Below are 22,815 nucleotides of genomic sequence, written 5' to 3' on the forward strand. Positions count from 1 at the left end.
AACATTGTGTAGTTTTATATGCAATAGGGCTACCACATGGCAAATTTAACTAATGAAATATATTATAACGCAATAGTTTTATTATCATAAGTTTTAAATTGTTATATCAATGAGACGGACACATTTGGTCAAATGCTGTTGAGAAGTCAATATGTTTACTGTGTGGAAAATGTATGTTGATAATTTCACAGCCAAACGTATGAATAAACGAGTTATGTAGATTTGAAACTGCGAGTGTAAAAACCCAGCAAAATCCCTCTAGATTGTTTTTACAGGAATGTTAACGTGTTGCATATAATAATTAATAAAGATAATGAAACATAGTGGTACATGTGTTTATTTCTCATGTCATAGCTAAATTAAAAGTGGTAAACAGTGTGCTTGTTTATAAGCTACCAATGTTGTTTAATAAAAAGTCCCTAAATATACATTAAGCCGCCCTGTACAATGTAAATCATCTAAAATTCATCTGTGTTTAGAATTGCATCATTATTTTCTGCGTTGCATAGATGTATCAGCTGTCGGACAAATAATTTCTAATTTGCATAAATCAATAGATGTATCTTTTCTGTTAGTTAATACATCAATGAAACGAAGAAAACTTATGTTGTGTTTAAGCAAAATTAATATAATTTGTTTAAAAGTCGGAATATATCCCTTTCTTAAGGAGTTTTTTTCGTGTGAAATGGTAAAGGATAAAATATTGCAGCGCTAATGCTGCACGTATTCAAATATTGCAACTGATTAACCGGCACAATTTCAGGGTAAAATGTTACTTAATACACAACCTGTTCTGTAATGACATTATAATTCTACGTGAGGTCAAACATGATTAACATTATTAAGTTTCACTTCAAACAGCCTAAATGTTTTTGTTATATTTTCGACATTTGTTATTGAATGTGTTTCTAATTTCATTGTTTATTGCAGATTTGAACAAGACTTTCATTGAGTGAGATTATTCATAAATTGGTAGAACTTTATAATATTGAAGACCATTATAATATTGGAGAAATGTTCTTCTTTCTTATAAGATTTCAAAGCTTGTCTTCTTTTTTTCTTTTTTGATGTATGAGAAATGTTGGTAATATTGGTTTATTAAAGCCTATAACGTTTTTAAATCTGATAATTAGGCATTGATCTATTCCAATCCTGTGGACTATCACCTTTTACTTTTTGGAAACGCTGCAATTTCATGGAATTTGACGTGCTATGCCATTGGTTTCATTTTACAAATATCTATATAAATAGTGATATATAACTGAGAAAATAAATTGAAAACAAGAGTTCAGAATGCAGAAAAAGTAAGGATAGAAACTGATTTAATTACCACGGAGTTCTTTGAATTTACTTATACAAAATTTGATCTAATAATAAAAATTAAAATAGTATTTTGGTTTCCAGAACATACAAAATATTTTAGAAATTCTGAGAAGTTACGTCACGGAAAGTAGCATGATGAATATTTATAAGCGGTATTGCTAGTCATGAAGAACAGTCACATGAGTAGCTTTATGCGCTCAACTTTAATCTGTAAGTCTTTAGTTATCAAGGGCTTATCCCCTAGACCTACTAGTCTTCACTAAAAAGTATCTATCTCCACTTATGACAGCCAATTCTAACTTCTATGCAAGACACGTTTGAATTCAACAAATTTCAATTGGTAATTAAGTAATCAAAGTTGCATAAAATAAGATCTCCTATAGACGAGAAAAACAATGTTCCATTTGATCAAATGCACGTCTCAATTAGCGCGTTTAATAAGTTAGGGATCACAGATCACCTGAAAATTAGGAAATTTCGTACATTTTAACATTGTGTAGTTTTATATGCAATAGGGTTATCACATGGCAAATTTAACTAATGAAATATATTATAACGCAATAGTTTTATTATCATAAGTTTTAAATTGTTATATCAATGAGACGGACACATTTGGTCAAATGCTGTTGAGAAGTCAATATGTTTACTGTGGAAAATGTATGTTGATAATTTCACAGCCAAACGTATGAATAAACGAGTTATGTAGATTTGAAACTGCGAGTGTAAAAAACCCAGCAAAATCCCTCTAGATTGTTTTAAAAAAAAAATGTATTAACCAATTTGATAAATGAAAAGCAACCAAAAGTAATAAGAGCTTTTATAGAAGTATACTTCTTGGAAAACCTCCTAACTATGGTGATAACTGACTTCTAACTTGTTGATAAGATATTGTTTTACATCAATTTGCCTGTGGTGAATTAAAACCAGTTGGTCTGTTGTTTCCTTTTTTACACTGAGTTTTGAAAGACTAGGCACTTCAGAATCTAGACAACTACACAAATAGAACCGCATATATAACCTTAAGATTGGATGTGAAACATTAATAGTACGTGTATGTAATCATGTAGCGACACGTACATGTAAATGATACGGATGAGTTTAGATTTAAAGCTTAACTCTCACAGATCGACCGTTTGGACATTTTTAAATATTGAAATTAACTCCAAATAAGCTTATGTTTGCATAAATGCATTCGATTCAGTCATGTAAGATAACCAACATTAGAACAGATCGCTATTATTTAGAAAACCGCCGAAAACGTCATCTCTTTTAAAGCTTTAGTAACGTTTTTAGACATGATACATCAAATTTTGAACCTAAATGTGAAATGAAAATGTGTTCTGATCTTTTGCCAGCAGTTTTTCTCACTGGTTTAAAAACATTTTCGCAAGAATGTCCCGTTCCAAGACAAAATAAATAGTTATCAGAACAATCAATCATTGAGTGTCTTTCTATAACTTTAAACTTAAACACACGCATAAATCACTTCCTCATGCTTCCGTTCAAGTAATTCTAAACTTGTATAATATTCACAAACCTCTATGACAGAGTGAAAACTTAAGCCAGCATTTACACCTTTTCGTGTTTAGCAACTTATGTATTATCCATTATCGTTACATCCACTGAAATGATATACTCTGGTTAACTGATTATCCTTCTTTCCAACGTCCCACATTAGGAATATGTATTCATACAACGATGCAATATTGATGAATTGAATTGAATTGAATTGAATCAGTACCAGATTCTAGTACCACATCAAAAGTAAGGAAACAAATTCAAACATGACATTCCAAGACTCGTAGACAGCATACTATTTTAACATTGAATTTTGCATATAATCACATACCGGTATCTGTTAATCCACAAAGGCTTTATCCTCCTAGTGAAAGAACAATTGTGAACTTCATTTCATAAAATCTGTCAATATGGGAATAAATAGATTCACTTTCTGATTTTTGACTCACGCACTTTCTGTCATCGCAGAAGATTTGGTAACCGGTGCATGCTTAATAATATAGATAAGACAATAAACCGATGGGTATTAACAACTGTATTGCTTAGGTGAAGCGATATTATTTTTACCATTTTAAATATCTTAGAACTCCGCGATATGTAATACAGAGGAAATAAAATGCTATTCGATTGATTTGGTGGGTTGAATCACTTCGAGTTGCCTGTGCAAAGCTCATAAACATGATAGAATACCGCCTATCAATCAACCTATCTGATATTTTACACTTTATCAATAGTTATTAGATAATAACTGTTAGACACAATGATCATTTATGATATAAACCATCTGTCTTCAAATATTTTCTAGATAAATATCAAACTTTTCTAATACAATATATCGAAAAGAAGCAATTTTTAAAATCGTTTGTCAGACATAAACGATACTGTACAGAAAGATTAGTATAAAAGTTTCATAACTCTCATGTAAGTTGTACTCTTGGACTCGTGATAAACATCTGGTAATTCTTTAACATTTAGTTAAGAAACAGACTCATTAGCTTTGTATAAGCTAAGCCAGTTTATTATGTCTACAGCATTAGTTTACTTAGTATAATTACATGAAAGTTAAAGCTGTAGGTGGTCCTTCGCCAAGTATATTATCGATGGTAAATAAAGGAATAACACTAAACTAGAATTGGCAAGATGATCTTAAGACTATAAAAAAATGTAGATGACGTTAATTAATTTAATTTTGGACGACTGTCTTAAAAATTATATTTTCAGCTTTCGACCGTGCTGTTGTCTGACACAAACATGTAAGAATATGTGATTAAATTACGATTTGCTTTATAAAAGGTTGACCGTGTCAATTTTCAGTAGACGATCTTGAGTTTGTTTAGCGGGAAACGGAAATTTAATGTGAATTGGTAATAGAAGTAAATTTTCTGCTGCAACATAGACATTTCGCAGAATAACCAGAAATGCTCCTGTTGGAGTGTAGTGCAAATTGGTCTTGGTCTAGCTCTTAAAGTACAGGCATCTACAAGTTGGCATTTTGGCCAAGGATTGCATCATTAAGAATCTAAAATAGTTCACATATGTAGAAGCTTGTGCCGTGTTGTGAAGGACGATGCTAAATAACTTGCGTACAGTATAAATGAATAGCATTTTCATTAGCTAACTAAACGTGTAAGCTCCGTCTATCGCTGCAGTTCCGATACAGGATTTATTACATAGAGAAAAAATAAAGACAACACGTGTAGACACAGTATAATATTCAAAAACGTGCACACTTCAATACAGTTACTTTCGTTGTAGACATTTAATTGGCTTAAATTGAAAATAAGCGAGAATACTGGTAGTGTATATCTGTTTCCATCTGTTCAATGTCTAAACCGACGGTCATGTAATTTTGTACGATTTCATAAGAAAGTCCACGATGTTATTTGATAAAATGTTTAGCTTATTTGTCCTACCGAAAGCATATAGGTACGTAACAGAAAAACAAAACAAAATAGATGATACAACGAAGGGAAGTTTAATGACAAGCTCATTAGCTAAACAAATTCAAGGCACAAATGTATGGCCTTACCTGCACTAAACGGGGTGCACACACCACTCAATACAAACACCGACATGTTACATCTTTAGTATTCAGTAAATAGATTAATATGTTGAGTGACTGAGTAGCACCTTGGACCGTCAGGGAAACAGGATTTTGAAATATTATATTTTTCTAATTAGTTGCAATTAATTTGTATTGTTTTTGTTGTTTTTTTCAAATATTTTAAAGCATATTTTTTTCCAGATTACGATTGAGGAATTCTCTAAAAGAAATGAAAACCTTGTGTGCGCACGCGTACTGTAAAATCATGAACGTTTACATTTCTGTAATAAAAATAGTGTCTTTTAATATGAAGAAGTTGACGTATTAAAATTATAAGCAAACACGATATCAAGACGTATCTACAATATAACGTTTGTCTTTGGTTACCTAAATGGCAATGTTAAAGTATATTTTCTAAAACCAAGTTTTATTTCTAGTAAGTATGCGCTCTGTGGCCTTATTCATTAAGCATCTTAGTGTTTTTTAACTTACTGGAAAATTGCCATTTTAAGAAAACGAAAAATGTTTGTTCACAAAAAAATGTGAAAATAAGCAAGAAAATAGACTTAGTAATATAATTAGGCATATGAATAAATCTGCTAAAAAGAAAAGGGTATTTTAACTATTCGTTTTCAAAACTTACGAAATGTTCACTCAGTTAAAAAATATATATTCACTAATATGCTTTATAAATACAGACCCTGATTTGAAGAAAGGTCATTTAAGTAGGTTCCAATGCATATCTTTCATATGTATATTCACCAAAACACATATAGTACCACCATATTACAGCCAGTATATGTAGTCAACATAACACAACAGTCTTGACATTAAACAGTTTACCCGAGTGGCAAATGCTAGACATAGTAAACGCTTCAAATCTTTCTTCTTTGTTCTGTCGTGATGCTTTTGTGGTATGAATATATCATTCGAATGTCTACTGTTCCTGTTTAATTGCAACGGTAAGTCATTTGATTATGCTCAGACTTTTTTCTTGAATGTTTGAAATGAAATTTGATTTGAACAAACAAAACACATCTCTGTATTTACACCTCTTAGAAGGATAACAGAATAAATCAGCCACAACCAAAAGTTCCCTAGTTCTATGAAATGTGATTAACAGTTAATGGAGCAGCTATAGCAGCTATTACATTTTTGTCATTAGTCTCTAGAACAAGGAGAGAACAATAGGACTATTACTAGATTGATAGCCGCTCTTTAATAGCATATACACTTGTCCATTTCTTGGGAATCCTAAAGATACCTTGAATTGTGGTGAAACACTTGTGCGCACTGAATGAATTTCAAAAAAGAAGCGCATTTGTCTCTGTGAAGTGTGACAGTCCGACTGATCCTAGCTAAATTATTCTCAAAGATCTGAAGTTTCATTAGAAAGCAAAGTGTTTGAAATTTGATATTCGCTTAAAGCAAACAAAAGCTTCTTGTGAACTTTTGTTTGCCATATTTTTAGGCAAATGTTTCTAGGCTATTCATTAAATTGACGCATTTTATGTTAAAAAGAATCAAACGATTTCGGGTCATTATTATTTCTCGGTTTGAGTGCAAAAATACATTTCATACATTTTTTGCTATCATTTAAAAAATGGTTTCAGGGTATTCATGTCCACGATCAACCAAATAAGTCCTGAACTGAGTGCCTTATTACAATCTCGCAATTAATATTTATGCGAAAAGCTACAGAAACAAGCTCAGTAGCAAAAAGTTTAAACATAAACTCGGTTTAATGGCACTGGGTAAACGCCAAAGACATAGAACATAAAATCACAAACAAGAAACATGGAAGAACAGTACAAAACTCCACAAACATCACAGTGCACACATACTATATATAAAAAACTAGGTATGTGTATCAAGGATTGTTTGGTACACCGCCTTGGAACGGTCAGTAAAATGTAAATTTACTGGGGGTTTAAACCAGTTTATGTGCACAAACCTCACTCTTATCCCAACAATCCTAAATAAAGATAAAACGCAAAAGGTAAATCTTATTAAATTATGCATTAACTTGAGGAAACTTAACAATAAAACAAATAATAACAAACTTATAGGTAAACCCCAAGTACTTCTATGATTAGAGATCCCAACTCCATCTGCAGACAAGGAATACAATTTAGAGCACCTAATGCAAAAGAAATTCAAAGATACGATGCAGTCATTGTTTAAAACTATAAACATCACACACAGTCTGCCTTATAAAATAAAAGGTTCTGGACCCGTGATTAGTCTCAAGTGCGAGTCAAGATTAAGACTTGGAAAACATTTTTAAAAAGAAACATCAATATATGTATAAGTAAAATATTCAAATAGTAACACAACTCAGCAAAGTTCACCAGCAATGCTTCACTTAAAGGGAAATAACAATGAATTGAGGATTTGTAGTTTTGATAAAACAATGAAAAATAACAATGAACTATACACACAATGATATTCACATCGCATACACAAATGCATACACTAAAAGAAAACTAATCTCACATTCACAATAACAAACACCACAAACAAAACATACCCTTATCAAATTTGCTTTACCGTTACATGCTGGGATTACCGCCTTGGAACGGTCAGTAATGTATGAGTTTACTGGAACTAATAGTTTCGAATAATAACGAAAAAAACGCGGATATACGCAAATGCTATGCATTTGATAATTTTGCGCAATTCCGCGTATGAGTACAAGGATTAAGGTTAAAATCAAAATAAAATGTAGATAAAGCAAAACAAGTATTTAAATTACAAACCATTCAACTTTAAAACACACCAAGATAGAAACTGTCCAATTGTCTGATATGTTATAACCATACATTGATTCACTGTCATTTGTTAATATTAAAGGAAGAAACACATGTCAGACTGAGTTGTCACTCCCCAATGGTATAATAAACCCTATGCATGGAATATCTAGAAAATTCTAAATTCTAAACAAATCCTTATAGATACGTTCAAAAAGTATGTTAATGAATCTAGGCTACTGAACCATGGAATTAGATAATTGAGCAATACAGATCTGAGTTAAAATACATAAACATATATATACATAAACACTGGGTCGTATGTTGTACATTGCATTCAATAAATTCACGTCTTGAATGGAAAGAAACTTTTTGATTACATATGATAATACTTGTTTTAAGAACTGTACACACGATTCAAGTTACTGGCTGATGCCCCAATGCTGTAGAAGGTAATGGGTGATTTAATTATATCATACCTCTGCCGTTTGGAAAAAATATTTATAAGACGCAAAAGGTCCCAATATCCATAGAAACTGATCAAATATCGACCATTTACAGGTAAAACTATTTGATGCGTGTTATGTGTATGTTGAGTCTGAACATGTGTATTTTGTGATTATACAATTTAGTCTTTAATAAAAAAAGTGTCATTAAGCCCCTTGCCTTGAGCCATTTTTTGTTTTTAAGTTTTGCTACTTGGCTAGACCCTGTAGTTTTAATTGTATAATTGGTGACTATAGACTGTTAATCTTGTAAGAAAGTATTAAGTATCATTACTTCTAAGAAATATGCAAGATATAGATTGCATGCAAACTTTATGTAGTCTGCAATAACTGCCAACGCAATGTCGTCTGCAGCAAAGCCCTCCGTATTGCTTCTGCATCCAAACTAAAATCATCGAAAATTATACGTCAAACATATTTAACAAAATTATTTCAAAATCATTTTCTAAACGTCCTTCAACAAGCATTTATTTTCAAACAGTTCCCTAGAGTTTCAATTTTCGTATCGAAATGTCGAAAAAGCTTCATAGCTTGACAGAGATGTGGAATTGTTCATATCGGATTATAGAAGGCACTGACGTTATCAGTATTGGACGCCAATACTAAAGATTTACATTGCTAGGACGTCAAATATAGCCGCGCATTCAGCCTAAAAGGACAGCTCTGAAAATTCCAACGATGAATATGGTTTACATTGTGTTTCGAATAACAAGGTTTCCTGTTTGAGAGCTTAATAAGCCTGTCGATTAGTTAATTTATATTGATCATTTGGAAGTATGCGACGGTTGGTATATTTTGTAGTCTAGCGTAATTATAATTAATTAAAGAATCAGTAAAAATCAAAGAAATATATAAATAAATTATAATACAGTAATATTTAAACTGAACAAACTGCAATAGTCTACCTAAGTTGTGGTTTAAATGGACAACAAATAACACTATGATATAGAAATGAAGGAAGATCATCAAATGTTTTTGTTTTCTCAACTTTGATTACTCTTTCAAAGAACTTAACGAACAATTTAATATGCAAGGTGTACATTTTCATTTTGCTACCTGTTGTTACTTCAACGTTAACTTTAAATTATATCTCTGATTGTTTTTAATAGACTTCTAAGGAATTTGTTTTTGTTTAATAAAAAAGACAAAAAATTTCTAGGTAAGGATATTTATTTATTTATTTTTAAATATTTTTAGCAAACCTTAACAATACAATTTTTCAATGTTCGTTCAGCTTAACTAAAAAACATTTTACAAGCGATTACTATTAAACAATTTTGATAGATTGTTGAGACACGAAAACTTTGTTTACTTTAAATCGTTGATTATAAACATTTATAAATATTGGATTCACTAAACTTTTACCATACAATCTAAATGAAGTTTGTAAATAATGAAGGACCATACTGTTTTAATAAACACAGTGAGTTGAGCTGTAGACAACAAACCCGAACATTATCATTTACCTGTATTATTATGAAAATTGACATATACGTTATTAGCGATCATTATCAATTAATATTGATCTACTGTATCATTCGCTAAATACTGATTATCACTCGTATTGTTTTGTCTGTTTCAAAAAAGTTTATAATGTTATTTCATAGTATTTTAATGAAAACGTTGAGGAGAATTATATTGAAGGCGACCGAAGAATGCTTATTACAATGTATTGATATAAAACTAGAATGTTTTAAACTGTTATCAATCAATAGTTTTGTGATAATTTTTGGTCGTTAAACAATTTATAAAGACTACCGAAAGATGTTCAGGCCAAATATTTTTAGCGGATAAAATTGCCCATGTCAACATATTCATGTCAAATTCGAAGAAAAAATGAGAATGAAATGCATCACAATGTACAAATTCAGAAATACGTTCGAGAAACAATTGCAAATTCTTTCGTGGGTCGCCATGGTATCGTGAATCTCGTACGAGTGCCATAATCTTCTTCCCTCGTGGTACAGGGGATTAGGAACTTTTGCCGCGGACTTAAATATTTACGATGTATGGTAGAAATTTATCTGGCCATAAGCCCGAACACACGATTTAGTCTGCACCATTTAGCAACGTACGATTTGTACGAACATTGTACGAGCAACATGAGATTCAAGGTGGTCCCTTTAGAGTCCCGTACGGTATGTAAAAATAGCATAAAGCGTCGGAGTGCAGGGAAAGTCCTGAGGTACCCTTGCGGCTTACACATGGTGGTCTCGCGATTAATATAAAACAAATACAAAACGCAATGCATAAAAACACACTGCGATACCATCGCTTTGAAGAAATGAAATCGTACAAATGCGACATAGGGATAAAAAAACATAATGGGACGGGTTGATATGTAACCGTTCTATTACTGAAATCATATTTTATAATTTTAAAAAGTTTTATTGTTATTTATTTATTATTTTTGTGATGAACAATATTTTACTCGAGTAAGATTCATTCAATGCAACACGTTTCTATTTAAATGGAGATGCACCTATTTAAAGATTTTATATCCAAGAGTTGTTAACATTATGTTTGCATTTTTAGAAAATAATATTTCGACATTAAGATATTGTCTTTTTATTTAAATATTACAGATTATGCAATCAACGAAGTCTCTTGATATGTGTCTTTTTTGCTATATAATTTTCCATCAACTGTCACAGATAATGCCATCCACTCTCTGAGGTATTTGCTTTTAATAAGGGGCATAGATTAGTTAAAATAGTTTCTGTAGTTTCGGTTGTAAAACAAGTTTTTGACAATAATTGTGTAGTTAATTCGAACGATAAATGTGTTTGTCTTTGTCTCACTTTATTCTAGTACAACAATATGAAGACAACATTGTATGCAATCCCACCAACACTCCAGAAACAGAAAATATTGTTTGGTCAGATAGTGTTTGTGATCAAACACATTTTTGTTAAAACACCAACAGTTTTAGAAGTTCAACTACATTTTAATATAAAGTTTGTTTTTGCTTAGGTATGTTGATGGTTGTTTATACGCCAAAACACAAAGACAATGCCTATACATTTAATTCATATCCAGAAAGTTTATGTCAAATAAGAAAACTTTTTTTTCTTATCAAATTGTTAAAACATGACCTTTTGTTTATTTTTTAAGAGAAAATAATTTTTGTGATTCTCGGACCTTAGGATAGAAGTGGTACAATCATTGTGAACTGTCACAGATGCATGCAGTATACAACCTAGATACGCATATCGAATTTTCAAGAAAATTGAAACGTATTAGAAGAGCTACGTCCCTTGAGGATAGTTTTCTATAAGCTGTATGCAACATATATCATCCAGCGTTATCAATCTTAAATAAAATTAAAAAGGAAACCTAGTGTCTGGATGGTACAACTTACATTTGGCGTTTTGAAGCGTGATACATTGTGCTTCATTCTGAAATCTTTTTTATCGTTTGTATTCCCTTTCTTTTGCTGATTATTTTCACAATGACAGAAGCTGCTTTACTAATAAGACTTCTAAAATAACAAAAGTGAATCGGTTCATCAACTGAACTCAAATATATGTATATAACATTTTTCGCTTTCTTCACCAGAAATATAAAAGTGTAATAAGATTCCAAATTTTTAAATGTAATTTTCCATAAAGAATCATTTTGTTTTTTTAAGAAATGAAATATTGAATTTCTCCACAATAAGAAACTTCATTTGCATATTTTAAGTTCGCAAGGAAGCGTTACTCAATTAATTTCGTCTGGTGGGCTACCTCTAGTCTCCACTTTGAATAATAACTGAATAATACCAATTGACATGAAATTATATTTTATTGTAACCAAATTTGTTCATGTTTTGCCTGAGATTCTAACATCTTATTGGAATGTGGTTAAACGTATTTGTATATTTATTGTATCGTTCTTTGGTCATAAACGTAATTTATGTATGAATTCGATTTGTTCGAACAATAGTTTTTGTAATGAAAAAACGTGCAAAGAAGAAATAAAATTATGGAATACAAATCAGAAGCATTGAAATGAGGAAATATATCTGATAAATGAATATAAATAAAGATTTTGACAGAATCGCAGATAAAATTTAAGCTTATAAATAAATGTGTCTCTTGACAGAATTGCAAAGAAAGCCTAGCTTATAATTAGGTGTCTCTCTTGGCAGACTTGCAAACAAAAGCTTTAAGTTTATAATATGATGTCTCTCCTGACAGAATTGCAAAGAAAGCTTTAAGCTTAAAATAAGATATCTCTTTTGACAGAATTGCAAAGTAAGCTTTAAGCTTATAATGAGATTTCTGTCTTGACAGAATTGCAAAGAAAGCTTTACGCTTATAATAAAATGTCTGTCTTAACAAAATTGTAAAGAAAGCTTTAAGCTTATAATAAAATGTCTGTCTTGACAGAATTGTAAAGAAAGCTTTAAGCTTATAATAAGGTGTCTGTCTTGACAAAATTGTAAATAAAGCTTTAAGCTTATAATAAAATTTCTGTCTTGACAGAATTGCAATAAAGCTTTCAGCTTATAATAAAATGTCTGTCTTGACAGAATTGCAAAAAAGGCTTTAAGCTTATAATAAGATGTCTGTCTTGACAGAATTGCAAAGAAAGCTTTAAGCTTATAATAAGATATCTGTCTTGACAAAATTGCAAAGAAAGCTTTAAGCTTATAATTAAATGTCTGTCTTCACAAAATTGTAAAGAAAGCTTTAAGCTTATAATAAGATTTCTGTCTTGACAGAATTGCAACGAAAACTTTAAGCTTATAATAAGATTTCTTTCTTGACAGAATTGCAAAAAAGGCTTTACGCTTATAATAAGATGTCTGTCTTGACAGAATTGCAAAGAAAGCATTAAGCTTATAATAAAATGTCTGTCTTCACGAAAATTTTAAGATTTCTTTCTTGACAGAATTGCAAAGAAAGCTTTACGCTTATAATAAGATGTCTGTCTTGACAGAATTGCAAAGAAAGCTTTAAGCTTATAATAAGATGTCTGTCTTGACAGAATTGCAAAAAAAACTTTAAGCTTATAATAAGATGTCACTCTCATCTGGATACGCTTGAATCAAAGTAAAACCAACTTAAGCAAATGATTAAATTGGCTTAGTTTAATTAAAATTCATATTGTTTAACAATTCACAATTTTTGAAAAAAAAATGAATGGAATAAAAATGAGTTGAGTCTGAGATGACACGTGGATATGATAGTATTTATTATCATGGGCCCGGGCCCCTCTATCTTGTAATATGTTAAATGCCGATGTTTATAACAAAACTTGTTATATTTTGCGCCTTAAAACCAAAACTTAAAGTTACGATATAAAAATGTCACATATCACGTATTCACAGTAAAAACAGTAGATTGACAACTTGAACGACTTATTTTAATGATCTCAAACTCATACCTACAAGTCTATAAAATAAAAAATGTAGTTTTTGTCCCAAAACATGAGCGAGTCCCTTAAAAACATTTCTAGTTTTAGGGACATTTATTTTCAATCTGATTCATAAAATGAAGGTGTCTGATTCTCAGTTATGTTAGTTTTGCAGACCTAGTTACTCTATATGTATAGTACGATAATAAAAGATTGTTTGAGAAGAAAGAAAATATTAAACAAAGGAAGTTTTACAAATAAGATTTCTTTGCCTCGTAATATTGCAAAATAGGTAATTTCACGTCCGATTTCAGTAGAAAAAAGAACAAAATTATACAATCTAAGTTGACAGTCAAATGTGTAAGCTAGTCTGCCACCAACAGCGTGATGTACTCATCAGCTTATTCATACAATGTATATCTTAAAATGTAGATAAGTGTTACAAACTGCTTGAAAGGTAAGATAACAAAATTATATATTTCATTCACTTCATTAAAGGTTTATTGGTGTTCAAAACTGTGCATGTAGCTAGTTTGCCAACTCCTGTAATTGTAATCCTATCATTTTCTTTTCCTTCAGCGGTAGACTAGACATGATTTCTAATGGCGAATGAAAAATTGACGTTTAGATATTTATTTCAAAAAAATTATTGAGTAATACCAAATGGAATTTGTAGCTTGTCAAATTTCTTGGCTTAATCAACATATCAGAACCACGAAAAATATTTTGCAGTGTTGTACGGAATCTTCAATATTTGCTGTGCACTTTGGAATAAGGTGTTGATGACACAAGTTACACTTTTCTTATTGGAATACGCATTTGCATAATTCATTTATCCAGCGGCTACTTTGCCTTGCAAATGTAGGAAGTAGATGAGTTCAGTGATTGCTATTTCATTTTGTTATTAAAAGAGCCTTACATATATGCACAATTTAGCATTTTATGTAAATGAGGTCGAGTCATATGTCACTCAGATTATATTCACAATCAACATTATATAGAAAACTGAATGTCAATTGAGATACACATACTTACGAACAAAAAAGCAATTGTTATATTTAATCATTCAATAATACATACGTAAGTTATAAATTGTTATCATTTACCAGTGGAAGCAATGTCGAATTGTGTTTACTCTTCTGTCAACTACAAATATGTCTGGATTTTCTTAAAATCTGAATATCGAAGCTGAGAAAGCGTTTCCTAAAAATTGACCTGAAACTTTTCGCATAAGTATATATAAAAACTAAGATATTTTGACTTTATCGAAAGCCCGCTATTCCTTCATGCGTACAATGTATATTCGCTTAAAATCCGGTACAAGTTTTCATATCATTTACATGTAACTTTTTTGTCATTTGTTTTAATATGTAAAAAATTTCTATTGTTCGACACAATTTGCAGAACTCTGTTAAAAAGCTGTTTGACTTTTAAGAAGGCTGAGACCTTATGCAATCCTTTCCTGATTTTTAAGGGACATTTAACAGGACCACTCCAAAATTAAGTTAACATGGCAATATCCTTTGGCTCAACGTTAGACGTCCCTGCCAATTAAACTTGTTTATGCTTAGATAATATAATAAAATGTGATGTCCGTATGTTTAACATATTGTCAAATCTATTTTCTTAACGTATTGTGAATTAAATAATATTTATTTATATAAAATATAGGTTAGAGAACATACTTTAGTGCTGAAGGCATCATATGCAAAACAGTAGAAACGTAGGGCTGCACGAAATCAAGATCCGTGGCGCTCTTTTCACGTTTCTTTGATCTTTTCTGCAAATTAAGCCATTTCTTAAAGTCATTTAGTCAACTACTTTTTAAATATATAGTATATTAAAGCAAAATAATTATAAACATCATCTTAAAAAACAATTATAATAGTTTCAACCTTCTACGAAAACACGCCTTTGGACAATAAATGACATCGTTTTACGTTCCCTCTCCAATAGAAACCACTATTGTTCAATCATATGAAAATCTGTCAATTGCTAACAGTGACAATGCTCCGAAAAAGCAAAATTAAATGAGTTGCTTCTGTTAAAATTACTTTGATTAATAAGATTATAAGAAAAAATACGGATGATACAATAAAAACTACTGGAACAGGTACAGAAGTCAGAAATGTATCTGAATAGAGGCACGAGGTGTGCGCTTAAACGTCTATGAACAAAAGAGACAGGATTACCGCGAGTTTACCTGTGAGTTTAAAGTAGCTTTTTTGCACAAATTATAAACCTTGTTCCAACGTTAACGAACATTTACAAAGTTTAACCTGTAAGCCTCATAAGATCAAGGAAATATTATAGTGGAGTTCATGTAGCGCTTTTCATAGGCGATTTTACTGTTTCCACGATCTTCAATAACTAATCGTTATTTATATCGATTGCTTCAAAGTTGTCCATCCTAGAATTAATTTATGCATTTGTTTTACATAAGTTTAAAGGCCAAGAGCTTAGATGGCATTCCAAACAAATGCCAATCATCATTAACAGTCCTGCACAGCGTGATGAAAATTTTTTGTTTCCATTCATTTAAATTGTCTTTCAACAACAAAAGAAGTTTCAGTTACAATTCTTTATTAAAAAGGGAAATGACATAGTATGTGTCACATAAACATCTAATCCTACTTCCAATAAATATATTCTCAGACGTCAGAAGTAATTTCCTTATAGACCTAATTTAGTCAGATAAAAACAGTGCGTGTTTAACGCGTATGACAAAAAAAATAGCCATGCTGTCTGTCTCGTACAAGCAAGTGTGAGAAAATATTGTTTATTACCTTATGCACGAACATCGACAAAACGCAATGTTATGGGAAGGTCATGAACTTGTAATAGTTCTTTAGACACAAAACTGTTCACGCAATTCAGTGAGACCTAATGGTTATCATACTATATTGGTCAGTCTGTCCATCCATCCCTTTTTTAAATACACATGATCCAAATGTGGGCATGACCTCTTGCCAGAGGCGTCAACAAAATCTAATGAAATATACAAATACCAGTGGATACTAAAATAACGAAGACCTTCCTAGCCCTGCACATATACGTCTATAAAGCACTTACAGTTATACTGCATATCACAGCGTCATGTCTTATGTTGAGCAAAGTTCAGACTTTTATCATCATCAGTTTTGAAGTTTAAGTTGTTAAATAATCTTAGTACACGGTTCGGCGCACGCTAGGTTCGACGTTGTAAACATTTACCTTATTTAGGCTTCAATACGGTTATGAGCTGTTGTTTTTCTACTTAATTTTCTACACAACAATGTTTACAATACTTTTTCTAAACAAATATATCATTACTTCAGTTTAATCTAAGTTCATTATAATCAAATTCTACGGCTGAGCGCGCTATTCAGACTGAACAAAAAAGGTGGGAAAAGAAACAGAGCATTTAAGTAGTTTTTTTTTATTATAAGGCTAGCTCACTAATTCTATTGAATCTTGATTTAATTCAACAATTTCGAAATTTATTTTGTGTATGTTAATTATTTTAAACCACAGTTAAATATTATGAAATTGTGGCCTTAATTATTTATCAAAGACGTCAAGAACTCTTAATTATAATACCAAGAATAATATGTGAAGGTCATATCTAATGATTAAACTGAAACCCTACAAGAAAGTCAGGTGAGCACAGATAATATCAGTAAGTCAAAATATGCTATCAAATATCACCATGTAGTTAGAACTATATTTTAAAACAAAAACAACAAAAAATGTTTCGAGTATATTCATGGTTGAATTGTGTTTAAGAATAAGATTATATTATTAAACACAATAGCATACGATTTGACGGCTAATCTAAACGTTTACTTCTAAGTTAAGGTTTATCATTTTATCTTCAAAATAGTTTCAGTCTATGATTTTCAATGATAACTATACCGTTGGTATTCATATGTGAATTAAATTGAAAAAGTAAACGCTACTTTGAATCATCCCTCGTATGCACTATCATTTATTGACGAACTACTCATTTAATGAATATTTGAATCATGGTTGAATGACAATCAGCGTCGTAAAACTGAGACATATTTCACTTTTTGAAAGTCCTATTGTGGGCAATATCTAAGCATTAGGTTTTAAGGCCAGGAGTGCCTGACTTTGGCAGAAAAATAATCATACTGGTTGATTGAATGTCTGCCTAAATGACACTTAAGCTCAGTTAAAGAATGATCATTAAGTTTAACGATGAACAGTTTTGCTATCATTACTTGAATAACGAGATGATTGGATTTCTTGAACCGGTTAAATGTCAAGTTTAATATGCTGATATGTAACCCGTCAATATTAAAGCTTAAGATCGCGGTTTTCGGTACGATTAAGAAAATCATTATAGTTCTTGAAAACTCGTCAAATTATTCGTAGCTCATTCATTTATGAATTGGTGAGTCGTTGTGGATCCTGGTAATTCTGGAAGATCCTATACCAATCTTAAAAACTTAACAAGACACATATGTGGAAATTCGTACGTTTTCGTAGTCCATCGTCGATCTTTATAATAACAATTAAATGAAAGAAGTAAGGAATGGCTTACGTTCTAGTACAACCAATTACGTATAAGTAATGGTATATACGCACGCCCTACCACCTTCGTATGATTCACCAGGATAATCTGCCGTGATTATACGACGATTTTTTTCAAGGTTGAACAGTCAATACGATAGTACTACGAATGCATTACTAAGGCAAACATTGGTTCCAAACATGCTCGGACCAATTCATTGAGCATTCTGTTAGCTTTTTTTTCAAAGTGATAGCAGCTGGACAACGGCAATATCATTTTTCTGCAGTTTTTCGTTGCAGTTGCAAATATCGAGCCTACTATATTCACGCTTTTCATGTTATTCTTTGCGGTCTGTAAAATGTCATTGGTTACACTTCATTTTCGGACGTTCACTCTTTAATGACACAAATAAGTATGGTTATGTTCTATTACAAAATAAAGGGGAACCATATGTTTCCAAATGCAGTTTGTTCTTTCCGCACAGCATTTGTTTATATACCTATAAATCCAGATTAGCAAAACTAGCACACTCATACTTATCAAAAAGCTATCACACTTTTATAAAAAAAAAGGTTTCGAAACTATTTTCATTTTGTATAAATACTTCATTAAATGACCTACAACTTAAAACCTATGTATAATAATGACATGCTGTACCATTCACAGCTGCTATAACCATTTTGCAATTGACCTTCATACTGTGCTAAGATACATTAAAATTATGTATTTCATAATTATGTATAACGATTAGTGTTTGTTGTTTTTACAGGAGTTCCCGATAGTCCAACGTCTTACCATGGTAGCGAATAAACGAAACATACATCAGTACAGAGTGTGAGATACTGCAAAATAATATCAAAAGAGGTTGATCAATTAAGATTCCTAATATATTAACAATTCGTTTCCGCTTTATTCAAAACAAATGCTGGCAACAATTATAAACACATGGTAATCGATGTTGGTTTCTATGATTTATAACTCTTTGGACAATACATAAAGTGACATGTATCATAAATAATGTGATGATAACATAATAATTTGTTCCGACAAACCTACTCATATAACCACTAGAATGGATTCGGCTGAAGATATTGGAATCGAACAGTTCATTGCAATGCTTGAGGCTGCCAACAACTCACAGAGAAAGACTTTGAATGATTTTTTGAACGGCTCAAGTCAAAATGCGAATGGAAGTTTACCGGCTATTGATGCCGAGGAAGCAATTATAGGGCGAAGCCTCGTTTTAACTGTGCTATACGGTATTCTAATTGCTGTTGCGCTGTTCGGCAATGTTTTGGTTTGCCATGTGATCTTCAGTCGAAGACGCATGCGCACAGTTACCAACATATTCATCGCGAATCTAGCCGTTTCCGATCTGATAATTATTGTTTTGAATGTTCCCTTCAATATTGCTAAAACGTTAATGAACGAGTGGCTGTTTGGAAATGCAATGTGTGTCATAACTAATATGTCACTGATAGCTTCTGTCTATGCTTCAACATTCACGCTTACTGTCATATCTTTAGACAGACAGCGTGTGCTGCTGTACCCATTAAGACCAAGGATTTTAAAATCGGGAGGACTTATTATGGTCGCTGTTATTTGGATAGTATCCATCATTCTATCATTACCATTTGGTATTTTCAGTGGCACTCGAGAAGTGGATTTATTGTATGCCAAAAAGCTTCGTTGTAGCTCTCTTTATCCGAGTGAATTATTTGAACAGCTTCTTACTGTCTTTACAATTGTAATCCAGTACGTTGTCCCTCTGGCAGTTATCAGCGTAACATATGGCAGAATTGTGCGTCGTATTTGGGAACGGAGTGATCTTGGGGCGGTGACGGCAAATCAACACGCAAGTCGATCTAAAAACAAGAAGAAAAGCATCAAAATGCTTCTGATTGTTGTCATCGTGTTTGCAATATGTTGGATGCCATTAAACCTATACCATATTCTAACAGACCTACACCCCGACACGGAAACCTTTCATTACAATGCAACGGCTTTCTTCGTTTGTCATTGGATAGCCATTAGCAGCACGTGTTACAATCCGTTCATATACTGTTGGCTAAATGAAGCCTTTAGGGCCGAGATTAGAGCAGTGTTTCGATGTTGTTGTCCTATGGAAGTAGGAATATATCCGAGAGATCACCATGCCAACGATAAGATGGATACCGTTAGCCAATCGGATTCTATGTCAATGCATATTAAGCCAAAGGGAATCTTTTTGCAACGAGAACCAACTTATTTAACGCAAACTAAGTTTGCCAGTTTAAGTCAAGCCAAATCATCGCGGAAAAATCAAGTGTGCAGCAGAAATTGTCCCAATGGGCCATGCTACTGTATGGCCCACCGAAAGTGGAACTCGGAAAACCCTGAATGTGAAGGGCTTATGGCCGCTCCTCGGGTTTCAGGCAACATCTCCAGTTTTAATGAGTAGACCAGACGCTTACAGTATTTCGTCAAATAAAAGTGAAGCGATTTCATCTACTTGCAACTTAGTTTTGACATTTATTGTGTACACTCTTATGTCATACTGTTTATTATTGATAATGATATTCATACTCGCTTACAAGCGATTATTATGACGTTAAATATATTAAGCTGTTTGAGAATATATGAACCATGATTAAAAGGTTATGTTAATTAACCGATTAAAGTAAATTCTTTATTCACATACTTTCGGTTCGGATGGAAAATTTGTACATTTCATATCAGTAAATTCTGCTTTATTACATGTAGTAGAGAGGTCGAGCTAACCTTTAGAAATGACTGTAAATAAACGTCACTTCTAGTATGCTTTTCTCAAAAACAAGAGGTAGTGTTATAAATTAACACCAGACGCGTTGGACCGCCAATTGCTTTGGGGCAGCAGAAGGATGTTTATGTGAGGGGTAATTTCCCGCGTTTTGGATTGGGTTTGAGGTTTTCCCGGGTAAATTTGACGAACATCTTTCATAAATGATGGAATATGGTGCATTTCTGGGAATGATGTATTGCATCTGATGTAGCGATTTGACGAAGTTAACGATTTTCCACTGTACCAGATCGATTCTCTGAAAATAAAGAACGTATTTATGTGATAAACATAACTTTATGGATGCGTTTTTTTTTCTGTCAATGTTGATTACTTTTAAAACCCACAAGTTGATTTAGATAGTATTCCATTTGCAGTATGTTATAAGGAAAGAACGACAATATACCAAAATACATATAACTCGTAGGATACAAAGCAATGCCAGTCACACTAAACTGAGATAATAGTTCGTATTTCTTGTAGACAGTTACAATACTTTCCTTACATTTTTAGGTATCCGACCGACAAATATGTGAATTTTCGGTGCCTGGTGATCCCATATTATTTTAAGTTTCAAATGATAGGTGTGAAACAAGCAATCATTTTTGGCCTTGAAATATTCCAAAGAATGTCAGTTGAAATGAAGAGCAGTTATAATTCTAGTTTTGGTCATTTCCTGTATATTTTTTAATCGTAATGTCCAAAGTAGTGAACAACATCATTTCAAAATTAATTATGAAAAAACAACAACATTAATCCGTTTTTATGACACATTGTGGCACAGTTGTACTTTCATTTGCTATATTTGAACGAATCGTTAATAAATATCGTTATATTACCTCCTTACTTTACTAGACAAGTCATTTAAATTCATTCGTTTGCAACGATTTCAAAAAATCGCTAAATTTACTAATCGATCAATTCAACTACCGGGGTAACCAATAATGAGCCTATTTTCCCCCCAAAACAACCGACTATGCAGTCACTTATTAAAACAAGAAGATGTGTGAATTCCACTTGTCAGTGGGACAAAAATGAATAGTATGAGGATTTTTGTAAACAATTATGCCAAGCCAAAAAAATATGAAATACCTGATTCATGGGATAACATTATTACTGAGGTCAGTACCTTGGGAGATACAGGGAGTTCAGGGTCTATGGGATTTCGTGCGTATAGAGACTACAATGGAAGAAACAATAAGGACGAGGTTACTGACAGTTATTTGAGAGGTGTCTTCTGCCAAAGAGTATGGAGAAAGCTCAACAAAGCTTGGTGCAATTGTGCAAGAAGGAAACGGCTGTTCAGGGATTCGCTGGTTGACTCTAAACAGGAAGTTTTCTAGGTAAAAGCCAAGTTTATGATAATATTATTCAGAAAAATGTAGTATAATATAAAATTATGTATATATATATAAGAAAACAATACTCAAAATTTATTAAAAAAACTACATTTTTAAGCGGATTGTTTTGAAGAATATGGGCATTTTCAGTCATCATGTTGTAACGTTTTTTATTCTAAAAAATACAAAAATATACATATACTTTAACAGAAATTCGTGATTATTCATTTGTACATTGTTCCAGGATTTAAATTGTCAAGCAAAAATGCCATAAAGACATAGTTAACACTGTTCCCACATCAGTCACCTTCATTTTGGACATTAAATGTCCGATGTTTGGAAAGAAACATATTTATGAACCCGATGGAAAAGAGCGGGATATCGTCAAAAAGTCCGAGAGTGATCCTGTATTGGATCATTTCTGACCACTATTTCCGTTTTGTTTAAATCGGCTCACCCAATATATGTTACCAGACTTGAGCGAGAGAGCAGTTGTTCAGGCTAAAGTCGACGAGGTCGCAATCGCAAGAAGGTTGAGAAAGCAGAATGTTGCTGACAATATTGTGTAAAGCTTTACTTATCTTGAACACCAATGAATTTGATTTGATTTTTTTTATACTTATATTAGCAAAATTTGTTCTGGGGGACAGCCATCACCAACCTCGAGCCTTAACAAGT

At 32.1% G+C, this 22,815-nt stretch overlaps 1 protein-coding gene across 1 annotated transcript; it reads left to right on the forward strand.

Annotated features, from left to right (window-relative positions):
• The first annotated feature begins 603 nt into the window (after positions 1-603).
• On the forward strand, positions 604-20,789 carry LOC128212510 (G-protein coupled receptor 83-like). Its single transcript, XM_052917995.1, has 2 exons — positions 604-764; positions 18,770-20,789. The coding sequence occupies exon 2, from the start codon at positions 19,073-19,075 to the stop codon at positions 20,438-20,440; it is 1,368 nt and encodes a 455-aa protein (XP_052773955.1). The 5' UTR covers positions 604-764; positions 18,770-19,072; the 3' UTR covers positions 20,441-20,789.
• Positions 20,790-22,815: the final 2,026 nt, after the last annotated feature.

This window comes from Mya arenaria, chromosome 12 (assembly GCF_026914265.1).
Source record: "Mya arenaria isolate MELC-2E11 chromosome 12, ASM2691426v1".
In the NCBI taxonomy this organism is placed as follows: domain Eukaryota; kingdom Metazoa; phylum Mollusca; class Bivalvia; order Myida; family Myidae; genus Mya; species Mya arenaria.